Here is a 19,494-nt window from a genome sequence, read left to right on the forward strand (position 1 = left end):
GTCGACGTTTCAGGCCGAGACCCTTCGTCAGGACTAACTGAAGGAAGAGTGAGTAAGGGATTTGAAAGTTGGAGGGGGAGGGGGAGATCCAAAATGATAGGGGAAGACAGGAGGGGGAGGGATGGAGCCAAGAGCTGGACAGGTGATAGGCTTTGTATCTGTACTCGGCACAATGATAATAAAGTTGACGCTAATCCAGTAGGTGGCGGTAATGGTCTGCTAACAAGGCTGTAAACAACTGCCGTCGCTCTGTAATATCGTTGCTCCCCAGTGCTCGAGTCAGGGAAGGAGCGGTAATGGATGATGCAATGTTTGGAATGTGCTTCTTGCACAACCCCAGACCGTGGAAACGATTTGACTTTGGCGTCCCAAGTTACTGGATATTGTTGCTCCACCTTCTGCTGCAGCAGGAACCGCACTGCGTGTCTGGTGCGGAAGGTAGGCCGCCGCCACTGGGGAATTAATTGAAGTAAACAAGTAGCAGTTGTTGTGATTCAGCGTTCGGAATTTTTCCACCAAATATGGCCAAATGTTGTTCCAGGAAAACTGTTGGACACCATAGGAGCTTCCTGCGATTACTGCAGGAAATGCAGTCAACTTCAACACTTGTGGACCGGAGTAAAGACCGCCCCCGCTTAATGCGCCTTCGCCTTTTGTGTTTTTGATGCGGAAGGTGTAGCCGCTGGCGCTGGGGAATAATTGTTGTAAACAAACGACATATTCCCTGTTACGCAGACACCAGGAATTCTGCAGATGGTGGAAATTCAAGCAACACCTCAAAGTTGCTGGTGAACGCAGCAGGCCAGGCAGCATCTCTAGGAAGAGGCACAGTCGACGTTTCAGGCCGAGACCCTTCGTCAGGACTAACTGAAGGAAGAGCTAGTAAGAGATTTGAAAGTGGGAGGGGGAGGGGGAGATCCAAAATGATAGGAGAAGACAGGAGGGGGAGGGATGGAGCCAAGAGCTGGACAGGTGATAGGCAAAAGGGATATGAGAGGATCATGGGACAGGAGGCCCCGGGAGAAAGACAAAGGGGGGGGGGACCTAGAGGATGGGCAAGGGGTATAATAGAACATAGAATAGTACAGCACAGTACAGGCCCTATAGCCCACAATATTGTGCCGACCCTCAAACCCTGCCTCCCATATAAGCCCCCACCTTAGATTCCTCCATATACCTGTCTAGTAGTCTCTTAAACTTCACTAGTGTATCTGCCTCCACCACTGACTCAGGCAGTGCATTCCACGCACCAACCACTCTCTGAGTAAAAAACCTTCCTCTAATATCTCCCTTGAACTTCCCACCCCTTACCTTAAAGCCATGTCCTCTTGTATTGAGCAGTGGTGCCCTGGGGAAGAGGTGCTGGCTATCCACTCTATCTATTCCTCTTATTATCTTGTACACCTCTATCATGTCTCCTCTCATCTTCCTTTTCTCCAAAGAGTAAAGCCCTAGCTCCCTTAATCTCTGATCATAATGCATACTTTCTAAACCAGGCAGCATCCTGGTAAATCTCCTCTACCCTTTCCAATGCTTCCACATCCTTCCTATAGTGAGGCGACCAGAACTGAACACTACTCCAAGTGTGGCCTAACCAGAGCTTTATAGAGCTACATCATTACATCGCGACTCTTAAACTCTATCCCTCGACTTATGAAAGCTAACACCCCATAAGCTTTCTTAAATACCCTATCCACCTGTGAGGCAACTTTCAGGGATCTGTGGACATGTACCCCGAGATCCCTCTGCTCCTCCACACTTCCAAGTATCCTGCCATTTACTTTGTACTCTGCCTTGGAGTTTGTCCTTCCAAAGTGTACCACCTCACACTTTTCTGGGTTGAACTCCATCTGCCACTTCTCAGCCCACTTCTGCATCCTATCAGTGTCTCTCTGCAATCTTTGACAATCCTCTACACTATCTACAACACCACCAACCTTTGTGTCCTCTGCAAACTTGCCAACCCACCCTTCTACCCCGACATCCGGGTTTTCTCTGGCTGACAGAGCGTAGGTGTTCAGCAAAGCGGTCTCCCAGTCTGCATCGGGTCTCGCCAATATATAGAAGGCCACATCGGGAGCAGGGGATTTCACAACTGATGCTCCCTATTTATAGTGTATAATGTGGGACGGGCCATGAACCTTTGAACGCATCCTGCACTGTTGGTTTCTCCTAATGATCAACACATCCTATTTCCTTATGCACCCAACCCCCACCCCTGAAGAGTCTGCTATCACGCAGTTGCTTTCCCTGCTTCCCCTCCTATCAGACACGCACTCAACCCACCGTCCCTCCTCGCCTTGCTTTTTGATCAAGTTGCTGTCCTATCCCAGACTCTTGTCATTGTCTCCACCCGTCCTTCCCTGCATGGCCCCACCTGCCCACAAACCATGTCACACCTGGCTGCACTGGTCAGTTACCAGCTCATGACCCTGCCTCCCTCCCGCTCACCTCTTTATAACTGGTAATCTCCCCTTTACACTCAGTCTTGAAAGAGGGTCACAACCAGTGTAAGTCGTTGTGATACGTACGGTAACAAACTTTAAAAGACAGCTGCATGGAGAGGAAAGGTTAGAAGATGGTGGACTAGCTCGAATGAGGCATTTAATTTAGTGTGAACTAGTTGAACTGAGGGGCCTACTAATGCAAGGGCCCTCAAGAACATGGGAAGAAAGCCAAAAAAAAAACTTCAAGCAGAGACCATGGAGTGTCCTTGGAAAGTAGGATTAAGGAAAATCCGAATGTGTTTTTATACATGTACTAAAATCAAGAGGCTAGTGAGGGACAGAGTAGGACTACTCAAGGACAAAGGAAGGAGCCTGAGCATATGGTCAATGTACTAAATGAGTAGACTCCAACCTGATGGCATGAATATCAATTTCTCCTTCCAGTAGTTCCCCCCCCCCCCACCTGCACTCTTCATTCTGGCCTTTTACCTCCTACCTACCTTCACCCCTTCCTCCTCTCCCCGCCCGCCGCCCCCCCATGTCCCCTCCTCCTTCCCTTTCACCTATGGTCCACTCACTTGGCTTCACCCATCACCTTCCACCCAGCTTCCTTCCCCTCCCCCCCCACCCCACCCCCCCTCTTTATTCTGGAGCCTTCCCCCTTCCTTCTCAGTCCTGAAGAAGGGTCTTGGCCTGAAACATTGACTGTTTATTCATCTCCAGCGCTGTGCCTGCCCAGCCGAGTTCCTCCAGCATTATGTGTGTTGCTTGGAGGCCAGAAAGGTGATTGTTGGGGCTTTGACAAAGCTCTTTGTATCCTTTCTAGCCAGAGAGGCCCCAGAGGAGTAAAGGACATTGTCAACAAGTTTACAGAGTCAAGATTGTTTCATGTCATTTCCAGAACAGGTGTAAAGGAGAATAAAATAATTGTTATTCTGAATCTGATATAGCAGGAAAACACAAATATAAATATATATAGCATATATACATAGCTTAATTGTATGTCCAAGAAGTGATGTGAGGTACAGGAGTATCTGTTGATAAGGTGACTGACAGGAAATGATAGTGTTGGTTAGGAATTCGGAGGCGTGGGTTAGTGGGTGGAGTTGCTGATCAGCCTTGGTGTTTGGGAAAGGTAACTTGCTGAGTCTGATCCCTGATGGAAGAGGGACAAACAGGCCATGAGCTGGGTGGGATCCTTCATGATGTTACTGGTGCTTTTCAAGTACCTCTCCGCATACATGTCCTAGATGGCACAAAAATTGTGATGTCTGCACAATCAAGGTCAATTACAGCAGAGCCCAATGGCTACCATTCTCCTGAAGTTTGGAAACAGAAAACTCCGCGCCCTCCGACCTCCAGGTTCCCCGCTCGCCCGACCCGACCCCGGCACCCTCCCACTCCCCGCTCACCCGACCTGACCCCGGCTCCCTCCCGCTCCCTGCTCCCCGCTCACCCGACCCGACCCGACCCCGGCTCCCTCCCGCTCCCCGCTCCCCCGCTCACCCGACCCCGGCTCCCTCCCGGTTCCTGACCGACCGACCCTGGCACCCGCGCGGCTCCTCTCCCGACCGACCCGACCCCGCCTCCTGCCTGGCTCCCCGCTCGCTGCTGTCTGGCACATTCTAGGCTGCAGGAGTAAGTGCTGAGGTGCGCAGCCAATGCAATAGCTCGGATTCAGGTTTATTTATCTCGTACACAGTGAAATGCGTTTTGTGCATTAACAACTAAGCAACCTGGGGACAGCCAGCAAGTGTCACCAGACATTCCAGCCCTAAGAGAACATACCCACAATGCTCAACAGAAGAACACCGCAAGACTGGGCCTCTGATTTCCCTAGTGCACTTCAGACTGTTATAAGGCCTTTTTTGACTTCAGGACTTCCAATTGACCTTAAGGCTTTGATCTTCAATGTTGACCCCACTACTAGCTGGTGACAGGGCTTTGGACTCTAGGTCTTGAACTCTGGACTCATTTTGACTCCAGTACCTATGTTGCCATCAGCCCACATGCCTCCTACTTGCACAAGCATCTGGTCTCGGGTCCCACCAACTTGGTGGGTGGACTCGCTGACCACTAGCTCTTATCCCTCGCTGGTCCTTGTCCACAGTGCTTGCTAGGGGGACGGCCACGGATGTCCTTTGTCACACATCCATGTTGTTGGCTTTCAATCAGAGTGGAGGCCTGGACTCCAAATGTCCTTCATCCTATTTCCACATTGCTGGTATTTGGGCATGAAATGTAAAGCAGAGGCCTAGACTCCAGCCTGACCCCTCGCTCCCCTCTCTGTCCCCTAAACTGAGCCACGACATTGTTGGAGACTGCAGCTGGGCTCCATCTGTCTGGGGGCTTGGTGGGGAAGGGCCAGTGTCTCGCGTTCTTCTGGCTCCCTGACTGAAGTATAGATAGTGTCTTTAGAGGAGGGGCTGGTTTCTGTGATGCACTGAGTTGGGCCCACAGCTCTTCAGTTTCTTGTGATCGCATGCAGAGCAGTCCTCAGAGAGGACAGGAAAATTTTTAATTGGGGAAGGGCAAATTATGAGGCTTTAAGGCTAGAACTTGTGGGTGTGAATTGGGATGATGTTTTTGCAGGGAAATGTACTATGGACATGTGGTCGATGTTTAGAGATCTCTTGCAGGATGTTAGGGATAAATTTGTCCCAGTGAGGAAGAAAAAGAATGGTATGGTGAAGGAACCATGGGTGACAAGTGAGGTGGAAAATCTAGTCAGGTGGAGGAAGGCAGCATACATGAGGTTTAGGAAGCAAAGGTCAGATGGGTCTATTGAGGAATATAGGGAAGCAAGAAAGGAGCTTAAGAAGGGGGCATGAGAAGGCCTTGGCGAGTAGGGTAAAGGAAAACCCCAAGGCATTCTTCAATTATGTGAAGAAGAAAAAAAGGATGACAGGAGTGAAGGTAGGACCGATTAGAGATAAAGGTGGGAAGATGTGCCTGGAGGCTGTGGAAGTGAGCGAGGTCCTCAATGAATACTTCTCTTCGGTATTCACCAATGAGAGGGAACTTGATGATGGTGAGGACAATATGTGTGAGGTTGATGTTCTTAAGCATGTTGATATTAAGGGAGAGGAGGTGTTGGAGTTGTTAAAATACATTAGGACGGATGAGTCTCCGGGGCCTGACGGAATATTCCCTAGGCTGTTTCACGAAGCGAGGGAAGAGATTGCTGAGCCTCTGACTAGGATCTTTATGTCCTCGTTGTCCACGGGAATGGTACCAGAGGATTGGAGGGAGGCAAATATTGTCCCCTTGTTCAAAAAAGGTCGTAGGGATAGTCCGGGTAATTATAGACCAGTGAGCCTTACGTCTGTGGTGGGAAAGCTGCTGGAAAAGATTCTTAGAGATAGGATCTCTGGGCATTTAGAGAATCATGGTCTGATCAGGGACAGTCAGCATGGCTTTGTGAAGGGCAGATCGTGTCTAACAAGCCTGATAGAGTTCTTTGAGGAGGTGACCAGGTATATAGATGAGGGTAGTGCAGTGGATGTGATCTATATGGATTTTAGTAAGGCATTTGACAAGGTTCCACACGGTAGGCTTATTCAGAAAGTCAGAAGGCATGGGATCCAGGGAAGTTTGGCCAGGTGGATTCAGAATTGGCTTGCCTGCAGAAGGCAGAGGGTGGTGGTGGAGGGAGTACATTCAGATTGGAGGATTGTGACTAGTGGTGTCCCACAAGGTTCTGTTCAGGGACCTCTACTTTTCGTGATCTTTATTAACGACCCGGATGTGGGGCTAGAAGGGTGGGTTGGCAAGTTTGCAGATGACACAAAGGTTGGTGGTGTTGTAGATAGTGTAGAGAATTGTCAAAGATTGCAGAGAGACATTGATAGGATGCAGAAGTGGGCTGAGAAGTGGCAGATGGAGTTCAACCCGGAGAACTGTGAAGTGGTACACTTTGGAAGGACAAACTCCAAGGCAGAGTACAAAGTAAGTGGCAGGATACTTGGTAGTGTGGAGGAGCAGAGGGATCTGGGGGTACATGTCCACAGATCTCTGAAAGTTGCCTCACAGGTGGATAGGGTAGTTAAGAAAGCTTATGGGGTGTTAGCTTTCATAAGTCGAGGGATAGAGTTTAAGAGTCGCGATGTGATGATGCAGCTCTATAAAACTCTGGTTAGGCCACACTTGGAGTACTGTGTCCAGTTCTGGTCGCCTCACTATAGGAAGGATGTGGAAGCATTGGAAAGGGTACAGAGGAGATTTACCAGGATGCTGCCTAGTTTAGAGAGTATGCATTATGATCAGAGATTAAGGGAGCTAGGGCTTTACTCTTTGGAGAGAAGGAGGATGAGAGGAGACATGATAGAAGTGTGCAAGATATTAAGAGGAATAGATAGAGTGGATAGCCAGCGCCTCTTTCCCAGAGCACCACTGCTAAATACAAGAGGACATGGCTTTAAGGTAAGGGGTGGGAAGTTCAAGGGGGATATTAGAGGAAGGTTGTTTACTCAGAGAGTGGTTGGTGCGTGGAATGCACTGCCTGAGTCAGTGGTGGAGGCAGATACACTAGTGAAGTTTAAGAGACTACTAGACAGGTATATGGAGGAATTTAAGGTGGGGGCTTTTATGAGAAGCAGGGTTTGAGGGTCGGCACAACATTGTGGGCCGAAGGACCTGTACTGTGCTGTACTATTCTATGTTCTACTAGATTGGATGCTTTCTATGGTGCATTGATAAAAACTGGTGAGAGTTGACAGGCATCCAGTGGAAATGGAGGTGTTCGTGAGCTTTCTTGGCCATGATAGAAACATAGAAAATAGGTGAAGGAGTAGGCCATTCGGCCCTTCGAGCCTGCACCACCATTCAATATGATCATGGCTGATCATCCAACTCAGAACCCTGTACCTGCCTTCTCTCCATACCCCCTGATCCCTTTAGCCACAAGGGCCATATCTAACTCCCTCTTAAATATAGCCAATGAACTGGCCTCAACTGTTTCCTGTGGCAGAGAATTCCACAGATTCACCACTCTCTGTGTCAAGAAGTTTTTCCTCATCTCGGTCCTAAAAGGCTTCCCCTTTATCCTTAAACTGTGACCCCTCGTTCTGGACTTTCTCAACATCGGGAACAATCTTCCTGCATCTAGCCTGTCCAATCCCTTTAGATTTTTATACGTTTCAATCAGATCCCCCCTCACTCTTCTAAGTTCCAGCGAGTATAAGCCTAGTCGATCCAGTCTTTCATCATCTGAAAGTCCTGCCATCCCAGGAATCAATCTGGTGAACCTAATCAGTCTGGTGTGATGCCTACATAGTTGTAACAAGGTGATTTTCAGTCCTAGGGGCTTGAAGATCTCAACCCTCTCTAATCCTTTGATGTAGACAGGAGATTGTGCACCATCCCATATCCTGAAGTCAATGATCAGCTCTTTTGTTTTGCTGACATTGAGGAACAGGTTGTTGTTATGACACCATGTTACTAAGCTCTTTATTTCCTTCATCATTGTTTGAGGTATGACCCATAACAGTGGTATCATCTGTAAACCTGATTATGGAGTTGGGGCAGAATCGGGCCACACGGTCTTGAATGTACAGGGAGTAGAGCAGGAGGCTGAGGACACGGCCTTGTGGAGTACAGTGTTTAGAATAATCACAGTGGAGGTGTTTGCTGCCTTTCCTTACTGATTGTGGTCTGTTGGTCAGGAAGTCGAGGAATCAGTTGCAGAGGGAGACATTGATTCCCAGGGTGGGGAGTTTGGTGATGAGTTTGCTTGGAATTATAGTTTTGAATTCAGGTTCCCTCAAAATTACTTCCTCTTACTTTAAACCCACACACTATTGTTTATGCCTGCTTTGAGTCCACTGGGGAAGTTGGAAGACCCAACGTCCATGAGCCCACTGGATTGGGGACCTGTGTGTGTGAATGGGTGGGACGGAGGGAGATAAGGGACTAGTTTCTTTCTCTTGATTATTTATTTTGCTGAACAGTGTGGGCATGCTTTGTTAGTGCCGCAATGTGTGGTGACACTTGTGGGCTGCCCCCAGCACACCCTTGGGTTGTGTTACTTGTTATCGCAAACATCACATTTCACTGTATGTTTCGATACACGTGATAAATAAATGAATCTGAGATACACACTATGGGAAAAAGATCTTGACTAACAACGCCTTTCATATCTTCAAGGAAAACAAACCCAGCCTTCCTATCTCTCCACATATATAAGGTTCTCCAATCGAGGCAACATCCTGATGAATCTCCTCTGCAATGTCAATTAGCACATTCATATCCTTATTATAGTGTTGCAACTGGAATTGCAACACACCAGTATTTTGTAAAGTTATAATGTAAACTACCATATTCCAACTTCCAGATTGTGTGGGCGACCAAAGAAGGTAAGCATGACATAAGCTATCTTCACCACATATCCATCGATTTTGATACTGTCAGGAGACAATGAACTTGAACCCCACGTAACTATTCATCAACATTTTAAGTGCGCTCCCATTTATTGTATATGCTGTACCCAACTTAACTTCCCAAAGTGAATCACCTCACAATTGTTGGGATTAAGTTCTATCTGCTATCACTCTGTCCGATTGATCTATATCCTGCTGTCCCTTTAGACATCCTTTGTTATCCATCACACCAAATTTTTTTGTGTCATTCACGAACACACTAATCTTGCCTCCTGCATTCACATTCAAGTTGTTACTATATACCACCAGTGGCCAATCTTTTACATTCCACGTGTCAATTTTTTCATGCACAAGTTCGATAGTAACATACTTTTACAAGAATTGAATGGGGGTACAAGAGTTGTGAACTCGTGAGTGAAAAAATTGACGCATGGAATGTAAAAGGTTAGCCACCCCTGCTATATACCATAAACTGCAAGGGCTCCAGCTTCTACTGCTCCAGAGAAGTTTGTACAACCTCGCATTTAGCTGCATGCATACTTTGATAATAAAATAAACCTTTGAACTCTCTGAATTCTATATTATAGGAGAGGAGTGAAGGCTTTGGAGGGGGCGCACATGGGATTTGCTAGAACAGTTCCAAGTGATTATTGCTCGGGAGGGAGTGGAAGAACAGAGGGTGGTAGCTTGGTGTAGATTTGGCAGAGTTGTTTACATCACTGAGGGCTGACTTGGCAAACTGAATCTTTAAGTTCTTTCAGGATGACATAAAGCAGTTATGAGTAGCTTTGGCTGTAACACACTCATGGTCAAAATGGTGTGACCTTTGCATTGTTATGAAGTTACATAAGTTATAAAGGTATTTTGTTTATAATATGAAGCTTATATACTGTAAACTGCACTCACATAGCCAGTGTGTCACTTCACAGTGCTTTTCCCAGTAATGTTCACTTGCTGTAGCCTTTCATTTGCTTTTTCTTTTTAAAGTTTCATGACTGTCACCAGTTTAAATGGTTACATTTTCTCTTCTTACCCTAATCAGACAAAGAAGAATTGGTCGGAGTCCTTGGTTCATCAGTTTTACTGGATCCTAAAGTCAGAGTTGATCTCAACAAAAGTGAAGTTCTTTGGACATTCGTCGCCAGCCACAGAAGCCCTCTCACCGTTGTACATCACATCCCACAATACTTGAAGTGGGCAGAGCCCAGTGAGCAGTTCAAGTCCCGTTTACAGTTTAATCCGTCTAACAGCTCTCTGGTAGTGAACAGATTAGAAGCCGATGACGAGGGAGTTTACAGCTTCACTGTGGATAGAAAAACACTGAAAATAATCCAATTGTTCCTCTTTGGTGAGTATTGCACTTGTTTGTGATGATGCAATGTATCGTTCACAACAGAATATGTGGTGGTTTCTGGGTTGCATCACCTGGCAGAATTTCAGCCACCGTAGCTGTGATATACCCTACCATCCCATGGAATAGACTGCTTAGGATCATTAACGACTATCCCCTGTAGTACTGGTGAGATGAGAGAAGGAATGCTGCCTATCAAACCCAAGGATTGGGATTTCCTTGTGACGGGGCGTCAGATAGATGATTCTGTGGACGCAGTCCAGAGACCCGGATGGTAGTTTGTCTCCCTGGTGCCAGGGTCCGGGATGTTTCTGATCGTGTCCAAGAGATCCTGAAGTGGGAGGGAGAGGAGCCAGAGGTCGTGGTATATATAGGTACCAATGACATAAGTAGGAAAAGGGGAGAGGTCCTGAAAGAAGAATATAGGGAGTTAGGAAGGGAGTTGAGAAAAAGGACCGCAAAGGTAGTAATCTCGGGATTACTGTCTGTGCCACGTGACAGTGAGAGTAGGAATGGAATGAGGTGGAGGATAAATGCGTGGCTCAGGGATTGGAGCAGGGGGGAGAGATTCAAGTTTTTGGATCATTGGGACCTCTTTTGGTGCAGGTGTGACCTGTACAAAAAGGACGGTTTACACTTGAATCCTAGCGGGACCAATATCCTGGCGGGGAGATTTGCGAGGGCTACTGAGGTGACTTTAAACTAGAATGGTTGGGGGGAGGGAATCAAATTAAAGAGTCTAGGAGAGAGGAGGTTAGTTCACAAATAGAGAAAGCAGGTAGACGGTGTGTGAGGGAGGATAGGCAGGAGACAGAGATCGGGAGCACTCAGACCAAAGATGTAGGGGACAAGGAAGAAAAGGATAACCAAAGTTGTTTGCTCCATTAAGGATAAACAGAGAGTGGGAGGGGGAAGAGTTTCTTAAATGCATCTATTTTAATGCTAGAAGTATTGTAAGAAAGGTGGATGAGCTTAGAGCATGGATTGATACCTGGAAATATGATGTTGTAGCTACTAGTGAAATGTGGTTGCAGGAGGGGTGTGATTGGCAACTAAATATTCCAGGTCTGGACAAGAGTAAGGCACTGTTACAGAGTGTAAGGAAGTGGAGGGTCAGAATCAGGAGTGAAGTCGGAAGGGGAGAGAGGTTTGTCTTTACCAATTAACTGGACTCTGAAATCTCACACTTGTTCTTCAGTCACACTTTATCTACTTGTGCACAAGGAAAACAGCATCATCAAATTTTCTGAAGTCTGAACGAAGAAATGCCATTTTTATACACAATTGACTTGCGGTTACAGATATTGACCACTTGCAAACTCTGTATGTTCAAATTCCTTACTTGCAAGATCAATCACTATTCACAATGGAAATTTTAAAACTTAATAGAAACTACAAGCTAACAACCAATGATACGTTGAAGTTAGTAAAATAATTGTCCCCTCGTTGCATCTCCTGATACATCCTTATCTGGTCCCGAGCTGTACAAAGGGAAGCTATGCTCTTCAAAGTCCTCTCCTGCCTGGGTTGACTGCATGTTGTCCATAAAATATCCTTGCCTAGATATTACCTTAACCCTTGCCTAGATATTACCTTAACCCTTGCCTTGCTGCAATTTCCACATATTGAAGGTAAAAAGAGGGAGGCATGGAGGATTTGAGATAAGTTTGGGAAAGTGGAGCACAAAATGATGATTGGAGTGTTTTCAATCCTCTGTTCTAAATGCATGCCACCAATACCACTCCCTGCCTACAAATAGTTAAGTCAGCAATGTCTTGGCATAAACTTTTCCATTTGACTTAGCAACTTTCAGTGTTGAAATAGAGGTTGGAATTTTAGGAAGGCGCCCAGGTATTAAGGTTGGTATCTCTGCATTATATTTTAGGAGTCCACACACTCTAACTCTTTAGTAGCACCTTTGGAAATATATCTGTCACCTGAAGTCTTCATGAATTTCTCACTGTCAACTGTAATATGACAAAATGGAACCTGTGTGATCCCAGAATGCTTTGCTAGTTTGAATTTTTTTAGTTTGCAAGTAGGATGCATGTTTAGAGCAGGATGTACGTTTATGGCAGGTAATGTTTTGAAAACAAAAGAAAAACAGGACACAGCTGTTGTGGTGGTGGGGGTAGTGGGGAGAGAAGCTTCAAAAGACAAATGGACTCTTTTAAAATGGATGGAAATAAGGAAGGAATGCAATTATGGGCTTGAACAACCTCAAAGACATGAAGTGATAAATTACTAGACTCTGCAAATGTATAAAAATGTTGTTCTGTTTTGAGCTGTAAGATTGAAGCTACCGACTAACAAGGGTTTAACATATGGAGGTAGACTTTCCTTTACAAGTATTAAACGCGCATATAATTTGATGCACGCTGATTTTGTTGGAGTTTGTTATTGTATATCAGAAGTCCTAGCTGGATGGTGCACTACAGAATTTGGAGTTTCCACCAAGATCTGCTTGTCTAGGGGCAACAGCAAGTCAGAATTGAGAGGATGGGGCTGCCTAAGGGAAAATCCTTGGCAGCAGCAACTGCTGAAAAGTAAGTTTCTTTTCACACCTGTGGATGTTCCCTCTTGGCAGTCAGTCTTCGGATTTTGACTCCTTTTGCCCTACACTTTGCGATCAATGGTATGGTCTTGGGTGGATCAGTTTCTCTTGTCATGATCCTGACATATTCAACATGATGACAGAAACTTCGAATGGTAAGAGGTGAACACTTCTACAGGTTGACCTAGCTTCTAGGACATGTGACAGAGGTGAGCAAACGAGTTGGATGGCTCAGCATCAGGGAAGCACATGGACCTGTGTCGGGGACATGTGAAATTTTACTGAGATAGTGTAAGAAAGGCATTTTTCAAACACCCAATAATAAAAGGTTGTCAGGGACACTGGGTGCTGAAACTAAATTCTGAAAAATTTATTAAACTCTACAGGGACGGTGTAGTGAAAACAGGTAAGTTGAAAGAATAAAGGTGAACATAAATAGCAAAAAAAGATGAAGTAAAAGGTGGGGCAGGGTGCATCTTTCCCTGATCCAGAAAGAGAAGTTTACTGATTTACAGATGCAGAGAAGTATGGATTCAACTTGTATGTACCAGTTTCAGTTAGAATATATAAAGCTGGTTTAAGAAAAGAATAAACGTGAGGAAGCAGACTGCACCTGAACATCTGCAATGTACTCGCATCTGAACATACACTCCATTTTGCCAGAAGTGCAGCAATATGCTGGGGGAGCAAATGATAGAGTGCAATATTGACTGTTGTGGGCGTTAACAGAGGGGATCTGGACTCACTTCCGTAATGTTGCGAGTGGAAAGGAGAACACCCCACTGTATTTGCGTCCTGATTATGGATGGTGTTCCAAGGAGTATATGGATTAACAGCAGATCAGAGATTGGGGTAGCAGAAGGGTCAGAATATGTTGGAATTATGGTTAATGGGGGGATGCTATGCTTTGAACTTGCGAAGTGATTACATGATGGGGCGTAATGAATAACTTCCAACATTTCTTTGTTTTAAAGTCTTAAAGAAACAGATTTCTTCAATTTTAAAACAAAAAGAACATAAGGCATAAGACTAGAATTAAAACAACAGGAATTCTGCAGATGCTGGAAATTCAAGCAACACACAAAAGTTGCTGGTGAACGCAGCAGGCCAGGCAGCATCTGTAGGAAGAGGTACAGTCGACGTTTCAGGCCGAGACCCTTCGTCAGGACTAACTGAAGGAAGAGTGAGTAAGGGATTTGAAAGTGGGAGGGGGAGGGGGAGATCCAAAATGATAGGAGAAGACAGGAGGGGGAGGGATGGAGCCAGGAGCTGGACAGGTGATTGTCAAAAGGGATACGAGAGGATCATGGGACAGAAGGTCCGGGAAGAAAGATGGGGGGGGGGGGAGGTGGGACCCAGAGGATGGGCAAGGGGTATATTCAGAGGGACAGACGGAGAAAAAGGAGAGTGAGAGAAAGAACGTGTGTATAAAAATAAGTAACAGATGGGGTACGAGGGGGAGGTGGGGCATTAGCGGAAGTTAGAGAAGTCGATGTTCATGCCATCAGGTTGGAGGCTACCCAGACGGAATATAAGGTGTTGTTCCTCCAACCTGAGTGTGGCTTCATCTTTACAGTAGAGGAGGCCGTGGATAGACATGTCAGAATGGGATGTGGAATTAAAATGTGTGGCCGCTGGGAGATCCTGCTTTCTCTGGTGGACAGAGCGTAGGTGTTCAGCAAAGCGGTCTCCCAGTCTGCGTCGGGTCTCGCCAATATATAAGAGGCCACATCGGGAGCACCAGATACGGTATATCACCCCAGCCGACTCACAGGTGAAGTGTGAAGACTAGAATTAGGCCATTTGGCCCATTGCATCTGCTCTACCATTCAATCATGGCTGATCCTTTTCTCCCCTCCTCAGCCCCCCTCCCTGGCATTCTCCCTGTAACCTTTGATGCCATGTCCAGTCAAGAACCTGCCTTAAATACACCCAACGTCTTGGCCTCCACAGCTGCACGTGGCAACAATTCCACAAATTCACCAACCTCTGGCTAAATAAATTTCTCTGCATCTCTGTTTTAAATGGACACCCGTCTGTCCTGATCCTGTGCCCTCTTGTCCTAGATTTCCTCCCTCCCCCTATGGGAAACATTCTTTCTACATCTACTCTGTCTTGGCCTTTCAACATTTGAAAGGTTTCAAAGAGATCACCCCCTCATCCTGAGTTCTGAATTCCAGCAAGTACAGACCCAGAGCCATCAAACATTCCTCGTATGATAACCCTTTCATTCTCAGAATCATCCTTGTGAACCTCCTCTGAACCCTCTCCAATGCCAGCACATCTTTTCTTAAATGAGGAGCCCAAAACTGTTCACAATACTCAAGGTGAGGCCTCACCAGTGCCTTATAAAGCCTCAGCATTACATCCCTGCTCTTGTATTCTAGACCTCCTGAAATGAATGCTAACATTGCATTTGCCTTCCTCACCACCGACTTAACCTGCAAGTTAACCTTTAGGGTGTTCTGCACGAGGACTCCCAAGTCCCTTTGTATCTCAGATTTTTGGATTTTCTCCATGTTTAGAAAATAGTCCGCACATTTATTTCTACTACCAAAGTGCATGACCATGCATTTTCTCAGCAGGCCAGGCAGCACCTATGGAAAAAAAGTACATTTTCCAACATTGTATTTCATTTGCCACTTTCTTGCCCATTCTCCTGTTCTGTCTAAATCCTTCTGCAACTTACCTGTTTCCTCAACACTACCTGCCTCTCCACCAAACTTCGTATAATGTGCGAACTTGGGAAAAAACCTATTCTGTCATCTAAATCATAAATCTACAGCATAAAAAGTAGTCCCAATACCAACCCCTGTGAAGCACTACTTGTCACTGGCAGCCAACCAGACAAGGATCCTTTTATTCCCACTCCCTGCCTCCTACCAATCAACCAATGCTGTCAACATGCCAGTAACTTCCCTGTGATACCATTGGCTCTTAACTTTGTAAGCAGCCTCACGTGTGGCATCTTGTCAAACGCCTTCTGAAAGTCCAAATATACAACATCCACTGCATCCCTCTTATCTATCCTACTTGTAATCTCCTCAAAGAATTCCAACAAGCTTGTCACAGAAGATTTTCCCTTAAGGAAACCATGCTGTCTTTGTCCTATTTTGCCGTGTCACTCCATAACCTCATCCTTAACAATTGACTCCAGTGTCTTCCGAACCACTGAGGTCAGCCTAACTGGTCTATAATTTCCTTTCTGCAGCTTCCCTCCTTTCTTAAAGAGTGTAGTGACATTTGCAGTTTTCCAGTCCTCTGGCACCATGCCAGGATCCAATGATATTTGAAGGCTATTACAAATGCCTCCACAATCTCTACTACTACCTCTTTCAGAACCCTAGGGTGCAGTTCATCTCATCCGGGTGACTTGTATACCCTTATGTCTTTCAGCTATTTGAGCACCTTCTCCTTTGTAATAGTCACCACACTCGCTTCTCTTCCCTCAACATCTGGCACATTGTTAGTGTCTTCCACAGTGAAGACTGATGAAAACTACTTATTTAGTTCATCTGCCATTTCCTTGTCCCCTGTTATTATTTCTCCAACTACATTTTCTAGTGGTCCTATATCCACTGTAATCGCTCTTTAATTTCTCATTGTTATTTATTAATTGCTATAGTATTTTTTCTGATTTTTTTTTTCCAAAAATACTTTATTCAGAAATATTACAAAATAAAAATAATTACATACAAGAAAAGAAAACCATTCGTTGACTGTGAGTCCTTATTCAATACAGTTATTAACAATAAAAAATTTGCGTTGACTCTCTGTTCATTGACAAATGAAAGATGTTTACAGTAAATCATGCGTTTACTCTCAACCCTTGGTCAAGAGTTAAGGCTTATTAGCAATCAAAATTTTCAACAATAAAGGCAGGCAATGGCTCTAATACTTTCCCAAATTAACAATTCCACCCACTCCTTGGGCACCATGTTGATTATCTGATTCTAACTGAATATTTTGGTAATGATTTAACTGTTAGGAACAAGAGATTTTCTGACATGGTGTAAAGTGTGGATGGTTTGCACCTTTTCATTGTAAAGAGTGAAAATGAGAGTTCACAAAAGAGGGAGAGAGAGCAAAGGCTGTTCTGTATTTGCTCAATGGATATTGGGAGGAAGTTTTAATTAATTTTGTGCTTCAGTTCAAAAGGTGATCAAGTGAAATATTTTACTCTGGGGTAAATTTGCTTTTGTGTTTTACAATATGTTAATGAGTCAGGGCCCCATGCAGCAACTTCCTCCCTCCTCCTTGTTCTTTGTAAAATGTGTGAAAGGTTTTCACAGTGAGAATTAACTATTTAGTTTTGCACTTACTTGTAGAGGTTCTGAAGGAAGAACAGTAAAAAATGGATTTTTTTTGTTCTGTCTGTGCATTTTGGTTGGTGTTTCTTTATTTGCTTTCCATGTAATTGATTTTACAGAAACCAGGATTCCATACTGGTTATGTGGAATCCAGGTTAAGGAAATGGAAATCTGTACATCTGTGTTTTGGATGTGAGTTGTTCTCATTTCAGAGGGAAATGGGCATTTGGGGAAATTGATATTTGGTAGAGAGTTAAATTGAAAATTTGAAATTAACAATTTTGGAAAGATTGGATTATTTTGGGAGCAACCCTAAAAGTTGCTATACTAACAGGACTGCTTTCTTTTATAGAGCATAAGTGATGCTACTCAAGACTTTTGACATTGATTTTGCATTTGAGATTCCTTGGAAAATAGTTTTGATGCAGTCAGTATTTTGTCATGTAAATTGCAAATGGAAGGAGGTAAGGAGTTTCTTGGGTGTTCTATTGTAATACATTAAGTGGATGATCTCCTGTTGACCTCCCCAAGCAAGGAAATTCGGGAGCAGTACTGCCTGTAACTTTTAGATAAACTAGCTAAGAAAGGTCATAAAGTATCCAAGCAGAAACTACAGATTGTACAACCAGAAGTTATTTATCTGGGACATAACCTATACCAGGATACAAGGTCAATGGTCAATTGTAGCAGTAGTCAAAGCGCCGCAACCATTGACTCGGAGGGAAATAGAGCACTTCCTGGGGATGGCTAGGTATTGTAGAGAGTGGATTTTAGATTGTGCCTCTATTGTAAGGCCCCTCCAGAATATATTTCTTCCCAGACAACCAGATCTGTTATGCTGGATCCCGTAAGCTGAGCAGGGATTTGAATGTATAAAAGAAGCAATAATATTTAGCCCAGCTTTGGGCATCTCAGACTATAGTAAGGAATTTCACTTTTTCGTTCACAGTAAGAATGGTTTTGCTCAGTCCATTTTGACTCAGGACCACGGAGAAAGACAAAGGCAGATTGCTTATTTCCGTACTCTGTTAGACCCAATAACCAGAGGTCTACTGGGTTGTCTTCCAGCACAGCACTTGCAGTCTTTTACTCTCATGTCCATGTCTCACATTCAGTGGAAGCGTTACTGACTCACTGTGCACACAACACCCTACCCCCTCTAGACAAATTAAATTATTCACAAATCTGAATGTTAGAATTACTCACTGTGTAACTCTTAACCCGGCCACTCTTCTCTCCACGGAGGAAGACGGCGACCCACACTGCCGTGAAACTCTTACATGAGAAGTAGTAAAACCCCGTGTGGGCCTTACTGATGCTCCTATTGTTAATGCTGATTAAATTTTCCTTGTTGATGGCTCGGCTTTTCGTAACGAGATGGGAAAACTATGCGCAAGATATGCAATTATTTCCCTCACCCATGTTGTGGAGGCAGCAGCACTTCCTGTGTCTACTTCCAGCACAACAAGCAGAGCTCTTTGAACTCACTAGGGTTTGTATACTTGCTGGAGGCCAGACTGTCAATATTTATACTGACTCGTGCTACGCCCTGGAAATGCGGGGATTTTTGTCCTGGAGGGTGGGGTCCCTATCAAAAAATTTGGTGGACATATGAAACCTATTGGTAGCATTACAGGAGCCTAAATAGGTTGTAAATATTAAGTGTGCAGCTCCTACGGGACAAATGGATGAGTTTGCTAAGTGCAATAAAGTGACAGGTTGTACTGCAAAAGAAGCAGCAAATGGGCCCACCCTTGTTGTGCTAGAAACAAGCGCCCCCCTGATGAAACCTCACCCTTTGGAGGACATATGAGCATACTAGTCCACTGCTCCATCGGACTAAAGGGCCAACTTGGAAAAGCTGTTCTTGCTTTCAGCACAATGGAATGTGGCTTCACCCAGATGGATGTCTTGCAGCTCCAGGTAAGCTGGTACCATGGTTTGCCCAATGTGTTTACAAGTTCACATATGTGGGCAAGAGGGGAATGTTTGATCACATAAACCAAACTCGGTGTGCCCCTGGAATATCTCAAGTTGCAGAACAAATCTGTAGACACTGTATGATATGTGCCTTGCAGAATTCGGGAAAACAGGTACAAGTAACGGGGCTCACACTCCACCGTCAGATGTTTTCCTTTACATTTACTGATGAACTTTATTGAATTGCCTCAATGTGAAGGGTATGTATTAGTCATTATTAAGGTGTTTGCATGATGGGTTGAAGCATTTCCATAAGACATAAGACAAAGGAGCAGAAGTAGGCCATTCGGCCCATCGAGTCTGCTCCGCCATTTTATCATGAGCTGATCCATTCTCCCAATTAGTCCCACTCCCCCGCCTTCTCACCGTGACCTTTGATGCCCTGGCTACTCAGATACCTATCAATCTCTGCTTTAAATACACCTAATGACTTGGCCTCCACTGCCACCCGTGGGAACAAATTCCATAGATTCAC

The 19,494-nt window shown here is 45.0% G+C and overlaps 1 protein-coding gene across 1 annotated transcript in view; it reads left to right on the plus strand.

The window, feature by feature from the left end:
- The first annotated feature begins 212 nt into the window (after positions 1 to 212).
- The window catches only part of LOC140198133 (uncharacterized), a 73,783-nt gene continuing 54,501 nt past the window's right edge, over positions 213 to 19,494 (plus strand). Inside the window, exons 1-2 of the mRNA XM_072259085.1 lie at positions 213 to 438; positions 9,867 to 10,172. Of these exons, the coding sequence (XP_072115186.1) occupies positions 297 to 438; positions 9,867 to 10,172 (448 nt within the window). The 5' untranslated portion in view covers positions 213 to 296. The remainder of the gene's footprint in view (positions 439 to 9,866; positions 10,173 to 19,494) is intronic.

The sequence above is a fragment of the Mobula birostris genome, chromosome 5, assembly GCF_030028105.1.
Source record: "Mobula birostris isolate sMobBir1 chromosome 5, sMobBir1.hap1, whole genome shotgun sequence".
Classification (NCBI taxonomy): domain Eukaryota; kingdom Metazoa; phylum Chordata; class Chondrichthyes; order Myliobatiformes; family Myliobatidae; genus Mobula; species Mobula birostris.